Source organism: Tympanuchus pallidicinctus, unplaced genomic scaffold (genome assembly GCF_026119805.1).
Source record: "Tympanuchus pallidicinctus isolate F22 unplaced genomic scaffold, pur_lepc_1.0 scaffold15, whole genome shotgun sequence".
Taxonomy (NCBI): Eukaryota; Metazoa; Chordata; class Aves; order Galliformes; family Phasianidae; genus Tympanuchus; species Tympanuchus pallidicinctus.
Genome location: NW_026294669.1, coordinates 14,439,957 through 14,458,796, shown reverse-complemented (window position 1 = coordinate 14,458,796; position 18,840 = coordinate 14,439,957). Strand labels below are relative to the sequence as shown.

The 18,840-nt window shown below is 49.3% G+C and overlaps 1 protein-coding gene across 21 annotated transcripts in view; it reads left to right on the top strand.

The window, feature by feature from the left end:
* TNS1 (tensin 1) overlaps nucleotides 1-7,084 on the top strand; it is a 49,368-nt gene extending 42,284 nt beyond the window's left edge. For 20 of the 21 annotated variants that reach the window (XM_052674770.1, XM_052674789.1, XM_052674788.1 and 17 more), the window contains 8 exons: nucleotides 1-132; nucleotides 473-565; nucleotides 837-914; nucleotides 1,236-1,307; nucleotides 1,390-1,558; nucleotides 1,777-1,845; nucleotides 1,994-2,026; nucleotides 2,832-7,084. In XM_052674770.1, the coding sequence (XP_052530730.1) occupies nucleotides 1-132; nucleotides 473-565; nucleotides 837-914; nucleotides 1,236-1,307; nucleotides 1,390-1,558; nucleotides 1,777-1,845; nucleotides 1,994-2,026; nucleotides 2,832-2,976 (791 nt within the window). In that variant the 3' untranslated portion in view covers nucleotides 2,977-7,084. The remainder of the gene's footprint in view (nucleotides 133-472; nucleotides 566-836; nucleotides 915-1,235; nucleotides 1,308-1,389; nucleotides 1,559-1,776; nucleotides 1,846-1,993; nucleotides 2,027-2,831) is intronic. The other variant, XM_052674768.1, reaches the window with a different exon arrangement.
* Nucleotides 7,085-18,840: the final 11,756 nt, after the last annotated feature.

Genomic DNA, 18,840 nt, shown 5'->3' with positions numbered 1-18,840 from the left:
CCATCGCGCTGCTGAAGGACAGGGAGCCAGGGGCTTTCATCATCCGGGACAGCCACTCCTTCCGGGGAGCCTATGGCCTTGCCATGAAAGTGGCTTCCCCACCTCCCACCGTCATGCAGCAGAACAAGAAAGGTATTATGTGTCCTCCTCCTTCCCACACTGAGATGCTTTCTATTGTTTCTGTTGAGCGGGCAGCCAGGGCTACTGAGCCAAACTGCCCGTGGATATGTGCTGATGTGGCAGCATCCCTCCCTGCCAGCCTCTGCCATCCCCCAGGTCATGGGGACGTACCAGACATAGAGGGCTGGGGGACATCTTCCCCTGGGCTTTGGCATGGTGAGCTTGGGGTGTGCAGAGGATCTGGTTCCAGGAGGGTGACTGTGGGTGAGCCAATGGGATTGCAGTGGGATGGTGAAGGGAGGAGAAGGATGAGGGCAGCTCTGGTGTGACAACATTTGGTCTCTTTTCTCAGGAGACATCACCAATGAGCTGGTGAGGCACTTCCTCATTGAGACTAGCCCACGGGGTGTGAAACTAAAAGGATGCCCCAATGAGCCTAATTTTGGTGAGTACCCCGGGTGTAGTTGGGATGCCTTTCCTTCGCTGGAATGTTTGAGCAGAGCAATCAGGTATCTGAAAGAGCTGCCCCTGAGCTTTCTGGAGGACAAGTGATGCTGCTGGGCAAGGTAGAGATGAGCCCCCATGGGCACGGTGGCTTCAGGGAAGGAAAATGCCACGTGTGGTTCTGTCCACCTAGAGCACTAATACCCTGACAAGCTCCTGTGCTGGGCAGGCTTGTTCCCAGCCCTGTGCTAACCTTCTCCCTCTCTCCCCAGGCTGCTTGTCGGCTCTTGTCTACCAGCACTCCATCATGCCTCTGGCCCTGCCCTGCAAGCTGGTCATTCCTGACCGAGGTAAGAACCAGGGCCAGCAGTATGGGGTGGCACTGCCTCTCTGTTCTTCGTGGTAGGAGCTCCTCCTCCAGCTAGGAGCCACATATGGGTTGTGTTTCTCCATCTGGACCAGCTGTCCAGGAACATGCTCTGCACTATGAGCCATAGCTCATTCCTTGTGCTCAGAGGGTTCAGAGCCAGGCTGGGCTTTCCCCTGTATCCCCAAGTGCCCCATCAGTACTGGTATCCAATGCTCAGCACATAGAAAGGGGATAGTGCATCTGCCTCTAGTACCTGGTAGGTTTCCAGGCAGGGGGAGCAGCCATGTCTCATCTCTTCTAGATCCCATGGAGGAAAAGAAAGATGCTGTGTCGACCACCAACTCAGCCACAGACCTTCTCAAACAGGGTGCGGGTGAGTAGAGAAAAGCTGCTACAGGGATACTGTGGCCCAGAGCAGTGGCTGGCTGACCCCACTTGTGCTTTTCCCCTTCCAGCCTGCAATGTCCTCTTCATCAATTCAGTGGAGATGGAATCGCTCACAGGCCCCCAGGCCATCTCCAAGGCTGTGGCAGAGACACTGGTGGCCGACCCCACGCCAACTGCTACAATTGTTCACTTCAAAGTCTCTGCACAAGGCATTACCTTAACGGACAACCAGAGGAAGTAAGAGCCCCTGCTACCACATCCTTGGGTCCCCAAAATCTGGGCGTGCGTGGGACATGGGTGTTACACTGAGAGCATGAAGGATGTCCCTCAGGGATGTGAACTTGGTCACGGACCTTGGCCCTGCCTTGTGGAATGTCCTAGGGGACAGCCAGGGGAGCTGTGATGGGAAGAGGTGGGGGATGACTGGCTGTGATGCTCTGTGCCTTGTGTTTCAGATTGTTCTTCCGACGACACTATCCTCTCAATACTGTTACCTTCTGTGATTTGGACCCCCAGGAACGAAAGTAAGTGCCCTAACCCTTGGGGTTTCCCCTGCCTTTTTCCCTCTCCCAGGCCACTGTGCTGCTTGGAATGGGGTCTTTGCTTTTGTCTGTTCCCCTTGCTTCTGTAGTGTGCAGGAGGCACCATCTCTAACACTTGTTCTCCTTGCAGGTGGACTAAAACTGATGGCAGTGGTCCAGCCAAGTAAGTGTATGCTCAGTTCCTCCCAGTTGCTGTCAGGGTGGATCCCACTTGGGTTTGAGCATCACCTTCTGGAGCGTCTGGCTGGGGGGTGCCCCCACATGGTACACTTGGTTGCCTGAAGGATGGGCTCTTCTCCTTGCTTTGGGAACTTTTCACCCAAGCATGAGAGCACTGCTCCAGGAACTGAGCCCAGTTCCGGGGGTTAGTTCCCACTAATTTTAGCTATTGTGTTAGTGAAGGAGTTTTTATTAGGATGTCCAGCTGCTGGGATGTTTCCTCTCTCCAATTAGAAATGCCACAGCCTGGGCCTGTCTCACATTCTGTTCCCCCATATTTATAACTTCAGTTTGCACGTTCTAATTAAAAAAAAAAAAAAAAAAAAAAAAAAAGACATTTCATTTATTGGGGGAGAGACAGACAGAAATAACCACATGGTCTCATCCAGCTCTGTGGGCAGCAGTGTGTGGGTCTGCACTCTCGGTGTCCCCGTGTGGCCTTTCTAGTGTTATGGGATCCCTCACATGCCTCAAGGTCCTTGTTTGGGGACAGTCGTGGGTTGAGTAGCTGGGATGGTCTGAGCAAAGAGGGTTTGACCGAGAGTGTTGGTCTTCAAAGAACCGAGAGGAGGTTTAGGCTGGTCTTCATGTGGGCTCTTTGGAGAATAGGGTATTTCCTTGTGGGCCATGCAAGATGAATGTTGAAGAGCACAGGATTAACATGGCCATACTGGAAGAGGATGGGTGGTGTTCCTTGGGTGAGCAGCACTGGCAAACCTCACTGAGCCTCTCGTCTTCTCCCCACCCAGGCTCTTCGGCTTTGTGGCCAGGAAGCAAGGGAGCACCACAGACAACGTCTGCCACCTCTTTGCAGAGCTGGACCCGGACCAGCCAGCTGCGGCCATTGTCAACTTCGTCTCCAGAGTCATGCTTGGCTCTGGCCAGAAAAGATGAGCTGGTGCTTGCGGGTGATTCTTGAATTTTGGAGAAGGACTTGGAGCTGATCCGAGAAGGAGTGTGAGGAAGTGCATTGTGGGAGAGGGAAGTGAATTGGGGGGGGGGAAGGGTTGGAATTGTGGAGGAAAACAGCAAACAATGACAAGAAAACAAAACAAAACCCTAAAAACTTGACACAAGCTAAACACACACATAGAAGAATCAAACCACACACCTATGTAACAGAGCCATGAAGTCAACGCCAAACAGGGAGAGGATGCGGATGCATGTCCCACCACAGGGAAGGTGACCAAAGTGAAGATGGCAGCAAGAGGAGTTCCCAGCTTTCGGCATTGCAGTCCTGAGGCCACACCAAGTGGTTATGTTTGCTCCAGACCAAATGCATGGTTGTCATTTGGAGGAAAAAAAAAAAAAAAAGAGACAAAACAGCAAAAGCCATGAAAGAAGCCTTCATCGGTGAACGTCTGCTGCATGTTTGACACAGCATACAGGGGATAACGCCCTGCTGCTGTGTGAGCCCAGGTCTGCAGGACACTGGAGGAGATGCCGTTGGAAGCTTCCCCTCGCCATGCTGCAGCAGAGGGTCCTGCCAGCTTACACTGAAACCTGCTGGCCACCCTGCTGGGGTGTGCAACGGCTTGGTCCCGAATCCTCTTGTTGCCTGGGTGCTTGGCTTTGGGCTACCCTCAGCTGCTGGCCCATGGCCTAGCACAGGTGAGACATCACAAGTTTCACCCACAGAGGGGCAGTGCAGCATCTCCTCCACTCCTGGGCAGCTCATGCGCTCCATGCCTGGAAGAGGAGGATACTCCTGGTCTGGTGGAGGAACGAAGGCACCTCCTTGCCCATCTTCCTCTTTTCCCTCCTGTCACCAGTCCTCTTTGACAGTTTTCTCCTGTGGCCTGTCACACATTCTCTTAACAGAAAAAAAAAAAAGAAAAAAAAAAAAAAGAAAAATGTTACAATAATAATAATAATAATAATAGCAGATGCTTGCACAGGTGGGTTTCCTGTGCGGAGCAGTGGACCCGTGGCCAGCCCTATCTCTCTCTTTGGAGATGTGCAAGCAGTTTTTAAATTGCATGGACGTTCAAGTTGCACGAAAGGCGAATGACTACAAGTAACTCAGGCGCTTTCTTTTGTTTTTATTTTTGGAGGCCACGTTAAAAAAAAAAAAAAAGAGAGAAGGAAGAAAAATTATTTAGAAAACAACAACAGCAACAACAAAGGATCAACAATCGCTGGGCAGCTTTGGCTCTGTGTGGAGGCCACAGGTCCTCTGAGAGCCACCCTCCGCCTTACCCATGATTGAAGGTTTGCACCCCAAATGCACTGCAGGCTTTTCCCTGTGTGTGGGGATGCACAGGGGCTGAGGGCCCTGTGCCTTTATGGCTGAGCATTGTGGTGTTGGGGAGCAGAGGTCCCAGCCCCAGATCTGGCTCTGGTGGTGGTTGGTGGAGGGAGCAGTGTGCAGGTTTGGGGCAGAGCTGAGCACTGCGCTGCGAGCACAAAGGTTCAGAGGTTGTATTTTGTGGTTTTTATGTCTGGAGAAGTTTCGGTGCAGAGTGGCCCAGATAGCCTGCTGGAGGCAAACAATTAGACTCCTACTGCTGCAGCCCCCCAGAGAACTTGCCTCCCTCGGACCACCCTTGCCTTGATAGCTATAATATATATAGGAGCTATACTGACGAAATACTGTAAGCTAACAAAATTTAAAGGAGGAAAAAAAGGTTAAATTGACACTCTGAAAATATTTATTTTTTTGCCATATTTTGCTTTCCGCGCATCGATTCTCCCCCCTGTTCTATCTGCCTTCCCCCGCCCTGGGGGCAAACACCTGCACGTCAGAAGCGAATTGGGTGCAAGGGAAGCGCCGATGGGGCGTGCAGGTGCCACATGGGGGACATGCGTGTGACCGTGTGTGTGTGTGTGTGCGCGAGAGAGCGACGGCGTGGGCGCGGAGGGGCCGGCGTGGCCGGAGGCTGGTTGGTGTATGGCAGGTGATGGATGCGTAGCGGGGATTTGGGTGCGAGACTGTGGTGGGATGCGTGGAGGACGGAGCCTTCTCCCCCTCCCGGCTCCCCCTATCCACATGGATGCAAAGGCCTTTTCATACTTTATCTTTTTATTTTTTAATGATGTTTCTAAAGCGATTCCCTCCTTCTGCGAAATTCAAGCGAGATGAGAGATGATCTCACCCGTCATCTCCTCACCCTGCCGGTAACCGATTAGAGGAAACACTGTGTTTATAGATATATAAATATATATTTTTTTGAAAGTCTCTATTTTTCAGACTTGGTTTTCTCACTGCTAAGAAAGAAAAGAGATGATAATAATGTAATTTTATTTTAATCTACTGCCTCGGTGCTTGAGTCTCCCCTTCACCTTCCCGTCCCATAGGGCAAAGCAGATTGGAGCACCCAGAGGTGCTGGTAGCATCACGCCTGCTTCAAGGCTCCACAATGATGCTCAAGCTGGAGATATAGCCTGTGTCTGAATGGCAAACGTTAACCATTGTGTAGTTTTTAACGTAGAGCTTCCAATGATGTCCGCGGGCATTTGTCAGCTCCCTTTAAGGCACTTTCCTTCTTTATCTCCTTTTAAAAGTTACTTTTTTTTGGCTGTAACTCCCCACCAGTTGGGTTGTCGGGGACCCAGTACCGTGTCAATATTTTTCTTTACAAAAAGGATGGATGAGATCCTTTGGTTTTTCTTTGGCTTTGCCATGCAGTTGCGGTATCAGAGAGTCGAGCTTGTGCGCGTTCACCCTGCTCATGTCCCATTGTAACCACACCACCGGGTGTTCTCTCTCTCACACACACCAACACATCCCTCCTTCCTGCACAAAGAACTGCATATATTCTTGCCAAAGATATCCTTAAAAACGCACTTTTCCCCACATATATATATATATATATATATAATTTTTTTTTTTTTTTTTTTTTTTTTTTTTTTTTTTTTTTTTTGCGTGTGTACATTTGTTGTACGTCACCTTTTTGTGTTGATTTGTTCTTTGGAGAACCTTCCCATTCCCATCCCTCTTCCCTTTGCTGTCGGTGTTGCTGCCTTACAGGAAGGCTCCTGGGGGTTTCCCATCTGACCCAGTAATTATCTGGGGGTTTGGTTGTGTCGCTGTCTGCTGGAGGGATGCACCCTTTGTGCAATAAGTTGTTCTTTCCTGTTGGATACAACAAACCAAATGAAGCCAGGTTTTGGTAGTTCTGGATGTAACGCGTGCTGACCAAGCATGGAATATCATAGAGTTGTAGAACTGTTGGAGTTGGTAGGGATAGTGGGGAGAAAATCTAGTTCCAGCCCCTCTTGCTGTGCTGATGCTGTGGGAAGGGGTCCCACAAGCAGAGCCAGGCTTTGTCCCAGCCTCCAGGAAACACCTGGATGTGGCCATAGCCTCTGGGCATTGATTTTTTTTTAGCAGTGAAACAGTCAAACCGGAGCACACCCTGCCCAGCAGGTTGGGCAGGTACGGAGCCGGCCGGCCCAAAAACCCAGACGGCATCATCGGCAAATGGAACCCTTCCCGTTGGAGCAGGCAGGGAGATCAGACAGCAGAAGAGCCCGCAGGGGCTTGTTTGATTCCGTTCGTTTGTTTTGCAAATTGCGAGGTTGGGTTGGGGTTACTATTTTTTTTTTTTTTTTTTCCTCTCTCCTTTTTAAGGAAAAGAAGAAGGAGAAAAAAAAAAAAAGAAAAAAAAAAAGGAAACAACCCAACATTTCTGTTGGCGGATCCAGCACTGCCGTGTTTTGCGTGGTTTTTTCTTTTTCCTGTTGTCTTTGTTACTTTGGGAATGTTACAGATTTATTTGCTGATCAGTGTTAATGAACAGTTCAAGACTTTCAGACTTGCCCCTTTCTGTGTATTTATATAGATGGAAAAGAAATATGTTATATTTTGTATCTTTGTGCCCATGGCGTCGTCGCGTGTGTAAAGATGACTTTGGTTGCACCGTGTCTGCGTGTGAATGTGACTCTGCTTTTGTCTTCCCCTTTGTACAGATGTCTGATTCTCCGCAGTTCATTGTATGGCTTTATAAAGTGGTAAAAACAAAAAATCAGTTATATTAAATATACTGTTGCTTGGAATGCCCGCTTGGTGTCCGGGTCACTCGGAACATATCTCACATTCTAAGGGAGCACGGAAATAAATGTTCTATTCTTTTTGCATGGGGGGCGTGGGGGGAGGGGAAGCCCAACAACCATCATGGGGGTGCTGTGTTTTCTGCAGCTGTGCCCCCCCAGTCTTCAAAGTTGGGCTGGGGGAGGTGTAACTACAGTGCTGCTCACCAGATGTGGGCTAACTGGGGAATGTTGGGGCTGCTGTGTGGCTCTGGCTCTGTTCTGGCCTTTGTTTGACAAAGGGGGTCCCTCTTTACTGGTGCTCCCTTTGAGCAGTGGGGGCTCATTGTATCCTGTTATCCCTGGCACTGAGGGGGGTGATGAACAATGTTCCCTCCAACCCCATGTCGCCATTAGGGCTGAGCTCTGTGCTCCTCAAACTCCATTCACTGCCCCTTTAGGGACAGTCCTGCTCCCCCATTCCTGGCAAAACAAAGTAGTCCCCCCTCCCCAAGTCGCATCCCTGCCTTTTCCCGGGCTCAGAGAGTGATTCCCAGCATCAATCAGAGCCCCCAGCTCTCTGCTCTGTTCCTTCCCTTCCTTGCTGAGTTGGTGGCCAAGCCCCGGCCCCCGGGATGGATTGAGTTTAATTAGACAAGAAATATCAGCCAGAGCAGCAGCAGTTTCTCTGGCGCCAGCACTGCTGCGGCTCACAGGCTCTGAGCTTCTCCTGGGAGCCGGCAGCACTAAAAATACCTCCTGCCTTCCTCTGAAATAGCTGTGGGGCGAGGAGCGGATGGAGGGGGCTGCTCAGAGGACCCCGTGCTGAGGGGCCTGTGCAGAAGTGGAGGGGTAAAACAAGTATAGGGGAAGAAAGAAAACGGTTATGGGCACCCCAAAACCAGCAATAGGGATGCAGGTGGGTGTGTTGTGCACCAGGGAATGAGAGTGGCTTGCTGTAAGCCAGCAAACGCCATGCCTTCCTGCTCCCTCTCTGCTTTTTCTTTTTCTTTTTTTTTTCTTTTCTTTTTTTTTTTTTTTTTTTTTCTGCAGTTAATTCCCCATTTCCTTTCCAAAATTCCTCGGGAGCTTCTGGTTTGTGTTTTTCCTCAACATGTTCTTATCTGCCGCCCGCGCTCTCTCGCTGGGCTGCACAGTGCTGGTGTTTCAGGGCTCCTTCTCTGCAGGCTGCAGCTGTCCCCAGGCCAGGCTGGGTGACCCTGGTGTCACCATCACCAGGTACCACCAGATTCAGCCAGGAGCCTCTGTTGCCTCCCTGTTGCCCACCATGCCCCTTCCTTTGGGTTCCTAAAGCTGAGATGCTTTTTCCCCTTATCTTAGCACCTGCTCGGCTGTCTTGGGGCCACCCAGGAGAGTTTCTTGGGGGGGGTTCTCTGCTGCCCACCTGCAGAAGGCAGGGATGAGCACACTGGGGTAAAACCAGGTACTGCTGGTGGGGAGGAGGGCACTTTCTTCTTCTTTCTCGTTTACCCTCTCCCAGACTTGCTCACAGTGGTGGAACCCCTCAGTGGTGTTCCCATGGGGACAGAAGATGTGACCCAGCCCAGCCTTTCATGGGCATCATTTGTGGGCTGAGAGCCAGCTGGCATCTCCGGGGTGGAATGGGTGCAAAGTATCCTACATAGGCAACACGTACAGCACCAAAGTTCATCCATGTCAACAATGCCAAACCCAAGAGGATAAAGCCCTGCCCCTGGAGACACTCAAGGTTGGGCTGGAAGGGCACTGAGCACCTGATCAAGCTGTAGGTGTCCCTGTTCATTGCAGGGGGGTTGAACTAGATGGCCTTTAAGAGCCCCTTCCAACCCGAGTGATTCTATGGTTCTATGATTCTAAGCCTGTTATTGAGTTGCTGATGAGAAAAAAACCATCACTGAAACAGCTCTAGGGGTATCATCGTAATCTTGGGGAGGTGTCACCTCTTGGAGGTGGGCACAGACATGATCTGTGGTGCAGCAGTTACCCATTCTCCACGGCTACAGTGAACAGAAAATGACAACGAAGAGGATCAGGGTTAAATACTAAAGGAAGAGGGATCGTATGGCCTTCTGCTATCGTTCACCTGGAGAGGGAGTGGAGCTGCAACCCCGGGGGTGACTGAGGAAAGGGAAAAGAGGGGCTGTGCGCCGGGTCCTGTCGGAGCAGGGCGGCGGTGGGAGGTCCCTGGGAGCCGGGCGTGGGTATAGGACCGCGCTGTACTCTGCCTTGTGAGGTTCGGGCTCCATCTACAGGGAGGTGCCTCCAAGAGGCGGATGGAGCCCTTGGGCTGACGCATGCCCAAAACGGGCCTGGCAGGAGCTGACGTCTTCTTGCCTGTTCGCGGCTTCTGCAGCTTTTCTCTTCTGAACTGTGCTCCCGTTCTGCACTGGTGGGAAGAGCTCAGGTGCAGACAGATCTGTATGTTGCTGCACCAAGGGGCTCGGAGCATGCAGGACCGAGGTGCAACCTGGAGCTAGTTGCAGGATGCTCCAGCGCTGCCGACCCCTGACTGTGGGCTCTTCACAGCCATTGCTAAAGCTCACCCATGGGCAGGGTGCCCCAGCCAAACAGCCTCAGCTCCCACGGGACTGATGCTCCCAGCGGAGGACTGTGGTTATTGCAAACATGAAGTCCTGGGCTCAAGTGCTGAAGCCTAGAGGATCCCCCAGGGGATGCAGCCTGTGGCAGGTGATCAAAGTAATATCGGGTCAAAGTCTCATCAAGGCAGCCTAATTCACATGCTTAGGTGTGATAAAGCCGCACGAGGCACCTCTGTTCTCCCTAGTTAGAAGGGAGAATCAATCATATCCTCAATCATATCCTCATCCTTTCACCTGCCAGCAATTGTGGGCGTGAAGTGGTAACAAGTCCAGCCTGGTCCACTTACCTTAATAAAAGCAGTATTTAGTAAAGGTATAGGAAGCCCCTTGTTCGCAGTCCCTCTGCCCTAGCCCAGGATAAGGAAAGCTTTTAATGCTTCCTCTGTGCCTTTATTTCCTCCCTCATTCATGCTCTACCTCCTGTCTGTATTGAGTTGCAGTGCTGATGGACTCCAGTTGGATGCATCCTTGCCTTTGTGGTGGGATAACCAAGAGGGACTAAACTCTTCCTCATTGCAGCCCCTTGCTCCTAGGGAGATTTGCACCCTCCTGGCTCTCACCCTGCCTTTCCACCATTTCGTTACTCTGATGGCAGCTGGATCCAGCAGAAAGTTCTCAGCTGATGGTAAGTAAGACAGTATCTCCAAAACTGGGCTCTTCCTTTTGGATGTAGGACTCTCTCCTTCCATATTTCTGCCAGTTAGGCTGAAGGGACAGAGGGGTACATCTGCCCTGATGATACTGGGACAGCTGTGTGACTGTGGTGGCAGTTCTCTGTTCCTGGTGGTTGGGGTTCTCCTGAGTTTTGCTCCAAGTTGGGGAGTTTGTAGTTATGTATGGAGCCTGTAACCATGCCAGACAGCCTAGATGGTCCCTGGAGAGGGATGTGCAAAGCACACACAGGTATGCTTGCATGCATCTATACTCAGTACAGAGCAGAAATGCCCCTATGGTCTCTTTTTTCCCATCTCTGTTAAGTCTGTGTTGCAGCACTACCCACTCTTTACTCCCCCCTTCATTCTGTAAGAAAGAAAAACAGGAGTAGAGGAATGCAATATTTGCAAGCTCATTGTTTCCAGCCTCCATCAACTGGATAAAACAAGCCACCAGCGAGCAGCTTCTCGTGACTGTGCACAGAGCCCTTGCCAGAAGAACAGGGCTGTAATGAAAGCCGTATGCAGGAATGAGCAGGAATTCAGCAGTGCCTTCAGCAGAGCTCTGCTGGGATGTGCTGCAGCCACTTGGGAGAGCCGTGGAGAAGGGTGATTTTGTGGCTGAATGTCCAGCTAACACTGAGGCAATCTGGAAGGGCTTTGGTTTATGTGGGCTCCTTCTCTGGGCTGAGATTTTGCAAGTGCAGTGGGATGGCAGGGCAAAAACAAGGAGGAAAAGCTCCAGTGGGGTGGGAACAAATGGTTGCAGTGACTCAGGATATGGTCTTTGTATTTTTTTTTCCCATATGAGACAGCTTGGATTGATCTACTTGAGATACTGGCACCACCTTTGGACTTAGTCCCTCTAGGATTTTACTGTGGGATTTGAATTACCTTCATGAATGCATAGAATAGCTTCCAAAGTGCCACAGATTCGCCTGACTCTGGCTCGTTGTGGGTGTTCAAACCCTATGGCCCTGATCACCCCACCTGAAATCTCTCCTTCAAATTATACAGAGTCAGGTTAATTCCTTCCAGCTTTGCTTTGTGCTCCTTACTTCCCTTGTACTCATTCAGGGGAGGTAAAAAGAAGGTCTGTGCTCACGGTTTGGCCAATACTATCTTCTAAAGATCTTTACAAGCATACCCACAGCTCTTATTTGTAGCACCCTAGGAACCTCGCTCCTCAGTGATGGTACTCAGGGCCCTCCATTGAGAGGAGTGGGGAGAGGCTGTTGGTGGGGGTAGCAATACCCTGGGAGCACTGGAAAGATTTGTAGGACATTCCTGGGATGTGTGGAGCAGACAAGATGACATTTTGGCACTGTGCCTCTTGGTAAGATGTGAGGAGAAGAAGAAACTTGTGCCAAGTTCCTATTTTGAAGCAGCCCCCTCGAGCCCTTTGATACAGATAGTATTATCCCTGGGGATAGGGTTTCACACTTCTTTATAGCTCACGCTCCCATGGGAGAGAAATCCCAGCCTTGCTCAGGCTGGCTGCTGTCTGCCTCAGCTGCTGGGCAGCAGGCAATGGCTGTCCTTCATCCCTTCAAAGACTGTGGTCTTTTCTAATCTATCATTGATTCAGTGACCGTGAGCTTCCACTGGGCCCTGCTATGTGTTCTACTTCACTCTGCTGGGAGATGTGGAGCTTTTCCCAAATGACCATGTAGAGCAAGGAGCATGAACCAAGGACGCTCACCACCAGGTCTCCAAGCTCAGCAACCTGCTGTCCCATCTCTGCTCTCTCCTTCGTTTGGACCAAGTGCCATCTTAGAGGTCTCTTTGGGGACCACAAGCTGGAGATGCCAAAGGATTTGGTAATGCAAGATCCCAAGGCAACGCAAAAGATCTGAGCTCTTGGAGCAGCTTCCCTCCTGTCCTACCCATTTTCTCCAGCCCCCCCAACCCCTTTTTTATTTTTTTATTTTTTTATTTTTATCTCTGGATGATCAGAGATCTCCCCATCACATTTCATAAAATCATTAAGGTTGGAAAAGACCTCTAGGATCATCCAGTCCAACAATCAGTCTATCACCACCATATCCACTCACCATGTCCCTCAGTTCCACAAACGTCTCCAGCTGTGTGGGACCTTTCATTACTCAGGGAAGAAAACTGCATGTGTAAGATGCTCAGCTCCAGACCTGGTCCTCCTCCCAGCCTAGATGCTCTTTGCACTGTGGGCTCATACCACTAGAGGTCGGCCGGTCCCTACCGATGGGGCCGCTGGAAGGAGGAGGAAGGGGCAGCAGGCCAAAAGGACTTGGCTGATGGAGCCTTGTGTGTGTGGATATGACAGATACTTCCTCTCCTATTGACATTTCTCCCGGCCTCAGGCCAGCTTTCCAGGCTTGGTGCTGCTCCTCATATGGATCGGTGTATTTGACACGCAAGAAGAAAGGCAGGTTTTTAAGGGCAAGAGAGTGCTGGGACAGCTGGAGTGCCAGCTTTTCCTGGAAAATAATGAGAGAAAAAAAAGATTCGTGTAATCAGCCAGTGCACACAGAGCTCTGGCAGTTCTGTCACTGGAAAGGTGAAGAGTTATCCTCAGCCTCACGGAGGGGGGCTCGGTGCTGGTTGAACTCTGCACATTGCTCAGTGATCCACAGGAACTGGTGACTTCTTGTGGTGTCCTCAGGACCTTGTGCTGAGTGTGAAAGCTGTAAGGGCTGAGTCCCTTCTGCTGTCAGTGCACTTAGCACTAGAAGGGTGGCTGGGGAGGTTAATGAAGATCCAGTTCCTGCTTTGCTTGTTTCTGTCCATCTACAGAGAAGGGGAAGAGGTTGGATTAGCATAGCTTGCAGCTCTACTGAGTGCTCTGTACTGGTGGTGAGGGCGTGTGAGCTAGCATGTTGCAATTAAACAGCAGGTATTAGTCCAGCAAAATTGTGAACAGAAGGTGATGAGTTGGTTGTGAGTTCTGTGTTAATGGGTAAGGACAAGACCTTTGGTACACCAGATGCTGTCCCCAAAGCCCAGCAGCCCTCCTGCCTGGTTGTCGTTTGCCCTTCTTGTAGGTGCTATATTCCCATGCAAGGTCAGATAGGCCCAATGCTTTATAAGACCCTAAGATTAAATTGTGCTGAGACTACAGCACAGGTGGCATATTGGTCCAGGACCCAGCCACTTTCCACCATGGCTGGAGATGGGCTACAGGCCACACCATAGGCAACCCAGACACCACACCAGTCTTTCTCTGTGGTTTTTGAAGTCCAAGGATTCTCTCCCCTCCTCTGGGACATGACCCCAAATGTCTGCCTACAGCTGGATTCAGCTGAGAGAAGTCTGGCTTTACTTTTATTTCTTTACGGGATGCTTGTGTGCTTGCACATCTGAGCTTCTATCTATTACTGTCTTTGGTTTCTCTGCTGCCATGCAGGATGCTGCACACTTGCACTGTCCACAAACTATGCTTCAATGAAAAGCCCGTAGAATGACTTTCACCTGATTCTCTGGTCTCAGGGAGTTATTGGAAGGTATCATACTTCCTTCATTTACCTGTCCAAGCTTTAGGTCACTGTGGGAGCAAATTGCTCAGAGGATGTGTCTCAGTCCCCTGGGCAGCAGCCAGCCCTGATTCCATCCAGATGCTCTCCAAATGGCTTTCAGCTGTCTCCTTGATGAGAACAGCTTGGTACCTAACACCCAGCTCAGTGCGTGGCTCAGACAGGCTGCTCCCCGCCAGGGCTTCCAAGAACTCTGCGATCCAGCGGCATCCTCCAGTCGCCAGGCATTTGGCCCTGCCAAATCTTCTCTGAGGAGATGGTGATGACAGAGTTCACTTTATGGGAGGGGAGAAGCAAGCCTACCTCCAAGCACAGAGACCCAGCCAGCTGTGGACAAGTGGGTGAATGGAGCTACAAAGCTCTGGAAAATCAGAGCTCTGTGTTGCATGTGGCCATTCCAGCAATGGAGGGAACTCACTGGATGGAAGTCAGCCTTCTGCTGCTCCTAACTTCAAAAAGGGCCGAGCTGTAGCTGGTTTGAACTCAATATCTCAGTTCTTCCATTTGTTACCTAGAAGACGCCAATTTTTATAATTTTTGGAAACTCATTTCATGTAATCATAACCCTACGGTACAGGAAAAAAAATACTTTATATAAATATCGACGTGTTTTGTGACACAAAAACCAGATACAGTATATGGAAAATATAACCTTCTTCCCTCTGGAAATGGCTTGGGATTATCTACTTCTTGTTCTTGTAACTCCTTCTCTACATGTCTTTGCTTCAAGGGTGATTTACTGCAAATATCTCTGTGTTTCTTTTGCCATATTGATTCATAAGAAATCCTTTCACAATGAAATCATTTTTTCCATGAACAACAACAAAAAAAGTCAGAAGATGAAGAATATTATTGTAACAGGAAAATGGTTAGGACAAAGAAAGCTTATAATTTTGTAAACAGAGGTTGGGAGGAGGCTTTTGGAATTGAGTTTCTGGGCAGCGAGTCAGAGGGTTTTTCTTTTCTTATTTTGAAGACTCCATTGGCAATGTCTACAACCCAGAAAGGAATAAATATAAACAAATTTCCCTTGCAATGCAGCTCTGATAGCTCAATTAGCAGAATGGATAATCTGATGAAGGATGTGCCCAAGAGCAGTGATGGTTTGGGAGAAGTGTTTTAAAGGTCTTGACATCCCTGACACTGTGCCAGAGAGGATTTAGCTCGATGCTGTCTTCTGCTGCTGAATATTTAAGTGACCAAAGCCAGATGATTTCATGCCACCAATGTGATGGGGTCACCCATTCTGAAGGGCAAAGAAATGATGAGGAGAGCACTTTCCAACTAAAATGAAAGTTTGAGAGTTAAAATTCTTTTCTTTTTTTTTTCCCTTGGAAGATAAGGCAACAATCTCCCCTCCCATTAGTCACAGTGAGTAAATGGGTGAAGTGGCTGATGGTGGTGGAAAGGAATTATATTTGGCTAAGAAAAGTAGTTCATGGTATTTGCAAACACTTAGCAAAGCAGGTGATTACTGTTGTTTTGCTTGCTGAAACCATTCTTCTCTTTTGGACAGCCTAACATGTTTTAGTGGAACAATCAGAAAAATGTGCAGGAAATTGTGAAATTTTTTTCTGCTATTTTTGTCCAGTTTTACCATTGCCAGTGATGACCAATTTGGTTTCTAAACATTGCCACTCTGCTGGGATAGCTTATAGGGAAGCATGCGTGGAACGGCTTCTCCCAAAGGAACCGTTTTTAGTTGCCTGTGAATCCTCAGCTTCAGCGTGTTTTGGCACCAGGGAATGTGGAGAGAAACTCGCAAGCAGTTTCTGGGCAGCTCCATGCAGCTCACCTGGAACTGATTTTAAAGGGACTCATAGTCAGCTGATGTAAATCAATGCAGCTCCATCTTTGCTCTGTTGAGTTCTTTTCCCAAAGTCTTATATCTGGGCAGGAAAAAGGTCTGCATGTCACGCCTACTGCCCTGCATGTGCCTCCTGAGGCTGTGTGCTCTAGAGCTGTTGCAGATACTCATGAACTCTAAGTCTTTCTTTCAGGTTTCTATCCCAATGAGGAAGGCAGGTATTTGGCTGGGAGATTTTACTTGTGCACAGAAAAAAACCTGCTTGGGTAGGACCAGGGAAATGCCTTTCTGGGGCACAAGCCGCTTCTAGGTTTGATGCCAATGACACTTTTGGAGCTGCTGATCTGGAGCTCCAGTTTTTAAGCTCTGGCTTTGGTTTCACAGTTTTTGTGAGCTGCTTTGGAAAAGCCTCAAACCTTCTCATCCAGGTCCACCACCTCCTTTCCCAGCTGTGAAAATAACCCAGAGTGGGGACAGAGAGCTACACCCTCTCCCCTTCCCGTGGATCTCAGCAGATGTTGTGATGGATGGTGGAAACCAACCCTGTGGAGGTGTCAACGGAATTTGGCTGCAGAAGGAACTTGGTTTATTCTGCCATTCATTGGACTGTGATTGCTGCCTGACAATTGGCAAAAGCAGCTCATTCCATTCAAACAACAGTGAAACTCTAGATCTTTCTCTGTGCTCCTCTACTTCCTCTACTTGGAGGTCTTTTCAACAGTGTGTTTTCTGGCTGGCCAGAAAGTGAAGCTTCAAACAGGTGATGAGGGCTGGCTCCAGTTCAGACAGATATGGGGACAATGAGTCTTAGATCAGTTTGGCAAGCATGACAAGTCACATTGTTCCTTGCCTTTTGCTCTCTTTCCTGCTGATGTCATTTGTTGAGGTCAACTGTTTCTTCTAATGTAGATCTCATTAGCTGGAGGAGGAAATGGCACTTCCATTGTTGATGGCTGTCAGATTCCTGTGCTATCTTCATCCATCCCAAATCACAGCTGATGCATCTGAATTTGGCCTGAAAATACAGCTGCAGTGGGCACTCTGAAAGAGTGGAGGGGAAGCTTCATTGTTGAGGTCTTCATGGCTTTCCCCCTCCAGCTCCTTTTCCAGCTGTAGTCCCAATGAGATGCAACAGAGCAATGAGGCAAAACGAAGATTCTCTCAGTCATCCCAAGCTCCTTCATCTTTCACTTTGAACATCCTTGGAAATGGTGATGTTTTGATCTGTGAGGCCAGGCTGCCTAGCCTGCTTCCCAAAGTTGTAGGCTCTGACTCCAAATGATGGTTTTCCTTGCCCATTCTCCTGTCATCACTTGTGAATCAACACTCGGGGCTTCTAAGGGAGAGATAAAAATATTGTAACGCACATAATTGAGCAGCACCATAATATAGGTACAGGGAAATCCCATGATGCTGCATTTTGAGTCCAGGCTAGTGGTTTGGAAAAGGTTTGTCAGCTTTGGATGGCTTTCAGGCTCTGTTCTACTAACAAGATCCCTGCTCATGTCATAAGATGTCTCTTAGTGGAGCTGACAGGCGACATGAGCTCGTGGTCAGAGCACTTCCTCATAATTGCCTTGACTTTACCCACGACCCCATTCAGGCCTGAACCACCCGTGGAACTCCACATTTCCTGAAGCATCTCTCCAACTCACTTGCCTCTAGCTCTAGGAAATGGGGCTGTTCAAGTAGGAAGTGTTTGCAGAGCATCCTGCAGCAGGACTGCCTCCTGCAGGTGCTGCCTGGCCACCTCCCTAACACTTCCATCCTTGTCCCTGTGATGGCCAAAGTTGCAGCAGTCCCTTTGCCTCCACAAGCTGGTCCACAGAATCTGACCTCTGGGGTTTGCAGTGACGGTAGGGACCTTGCTCTTGTCTCACTTGTGTAGACAGAAAAGGAATGTGGAGGGAGAGAAAACCCGCAGGGGTGGAGCTCAGATCTCTAATGACCCTTGCTTTGAGGCCAGCTGGGGAGCTGGTAGCTGGCTGTGAGGACTTGCATGACTTTGCTTGCTCATCTGAAACAGTTCCCTTCAGTCCACTCCTAGCCCCCTAGTTCTGCTGTCCCCATACTTCCCACTCTGCCATGTGCCTGTCTCACTGTCTGCACAGATGCTTCTGGGCATCTGAGTGAGCAGCATGTTCCTGCCTGCAGAATGCAGCCCTGCAATGGTGTTGCAAACAGCTGGTTGGGAAGCACAGAGCCATATTTCAAATGTAGACCCCCAAAGTAGGGTCAGATATGGGGGGTTTGCACAGGTGGGAGCATTCAGGTCCAGGACATAAAGATTATAATTCAGGATATCTGTCTCTCCTCATGGCACTGGAACACTGGCTGAGATCTGCTTCTTCTCCCATTGCCTTCAGTTTCCTTCTCCAGAGACTTTCTCTTTTTACATTCCTTCTTGTTTAGCACAGTTTCTGCCCTTCAGCCTAGCCTAGTGGCCCTTGCAGCGTGTGCTGCATCATTAATTATTAGCGAACATGTTGACATCTGCCGAATTTCTTTCTGGATACCTGCATTAATTCAGGATGAACTTTGATTCTAAGCAGAAACTGCTGATCACCTAGAAGGAGCCCTGAAAACCTCACATGGAAGGAGGAGGCCCTCACAAGGAGGAGGCAGGATGAGAGAGAATGGCCTCAAGTTGTGCCAGAGGAGGTTCAGGATGGATATTAGAAAAAACAACTTCTAAGAAACAGTGGTGAGGGATTGGCAGAGGCTGCCCAGTAAAGTAGTGGAGTCACTATCCCCGGAGGTGTTCAATAAATGTGGAGATGTGGTACTGATGGCATTGTTTAGTGGGTAGTATTCGTGGTAGGTGAATGGTTGCATTGGATGATCTCAGAGATCTTTTCCAACCTTAACTGTTCTATGATTCTGAACGCTGAGATGTGTTGTCATTGCCTATCAAAGTCTTAGAACATTGCATTAATGAAGTGGCAAAGCTGATGTTAGGGTGAATTTCTCCATGCTCTCCAAGAGATTTTCATGAATTGTGATTTCTTGCTTGGACTCTCCATCTGATTGCATGGCCAAGACATGCAAAAACCATGGAAAACCACATTTCTATCACTTCCTTAGGCACTGCTGGAAACTGTAAAGTAAGGAAAGATCATGAGATGTGTGTGGATAGCAAGGCATGGGTAAAAGCAAACTTCTCAGGGTTTAGCATGGTGTAAATGAGAACGACAAGTCAAGAAATGATAGAACGAGCA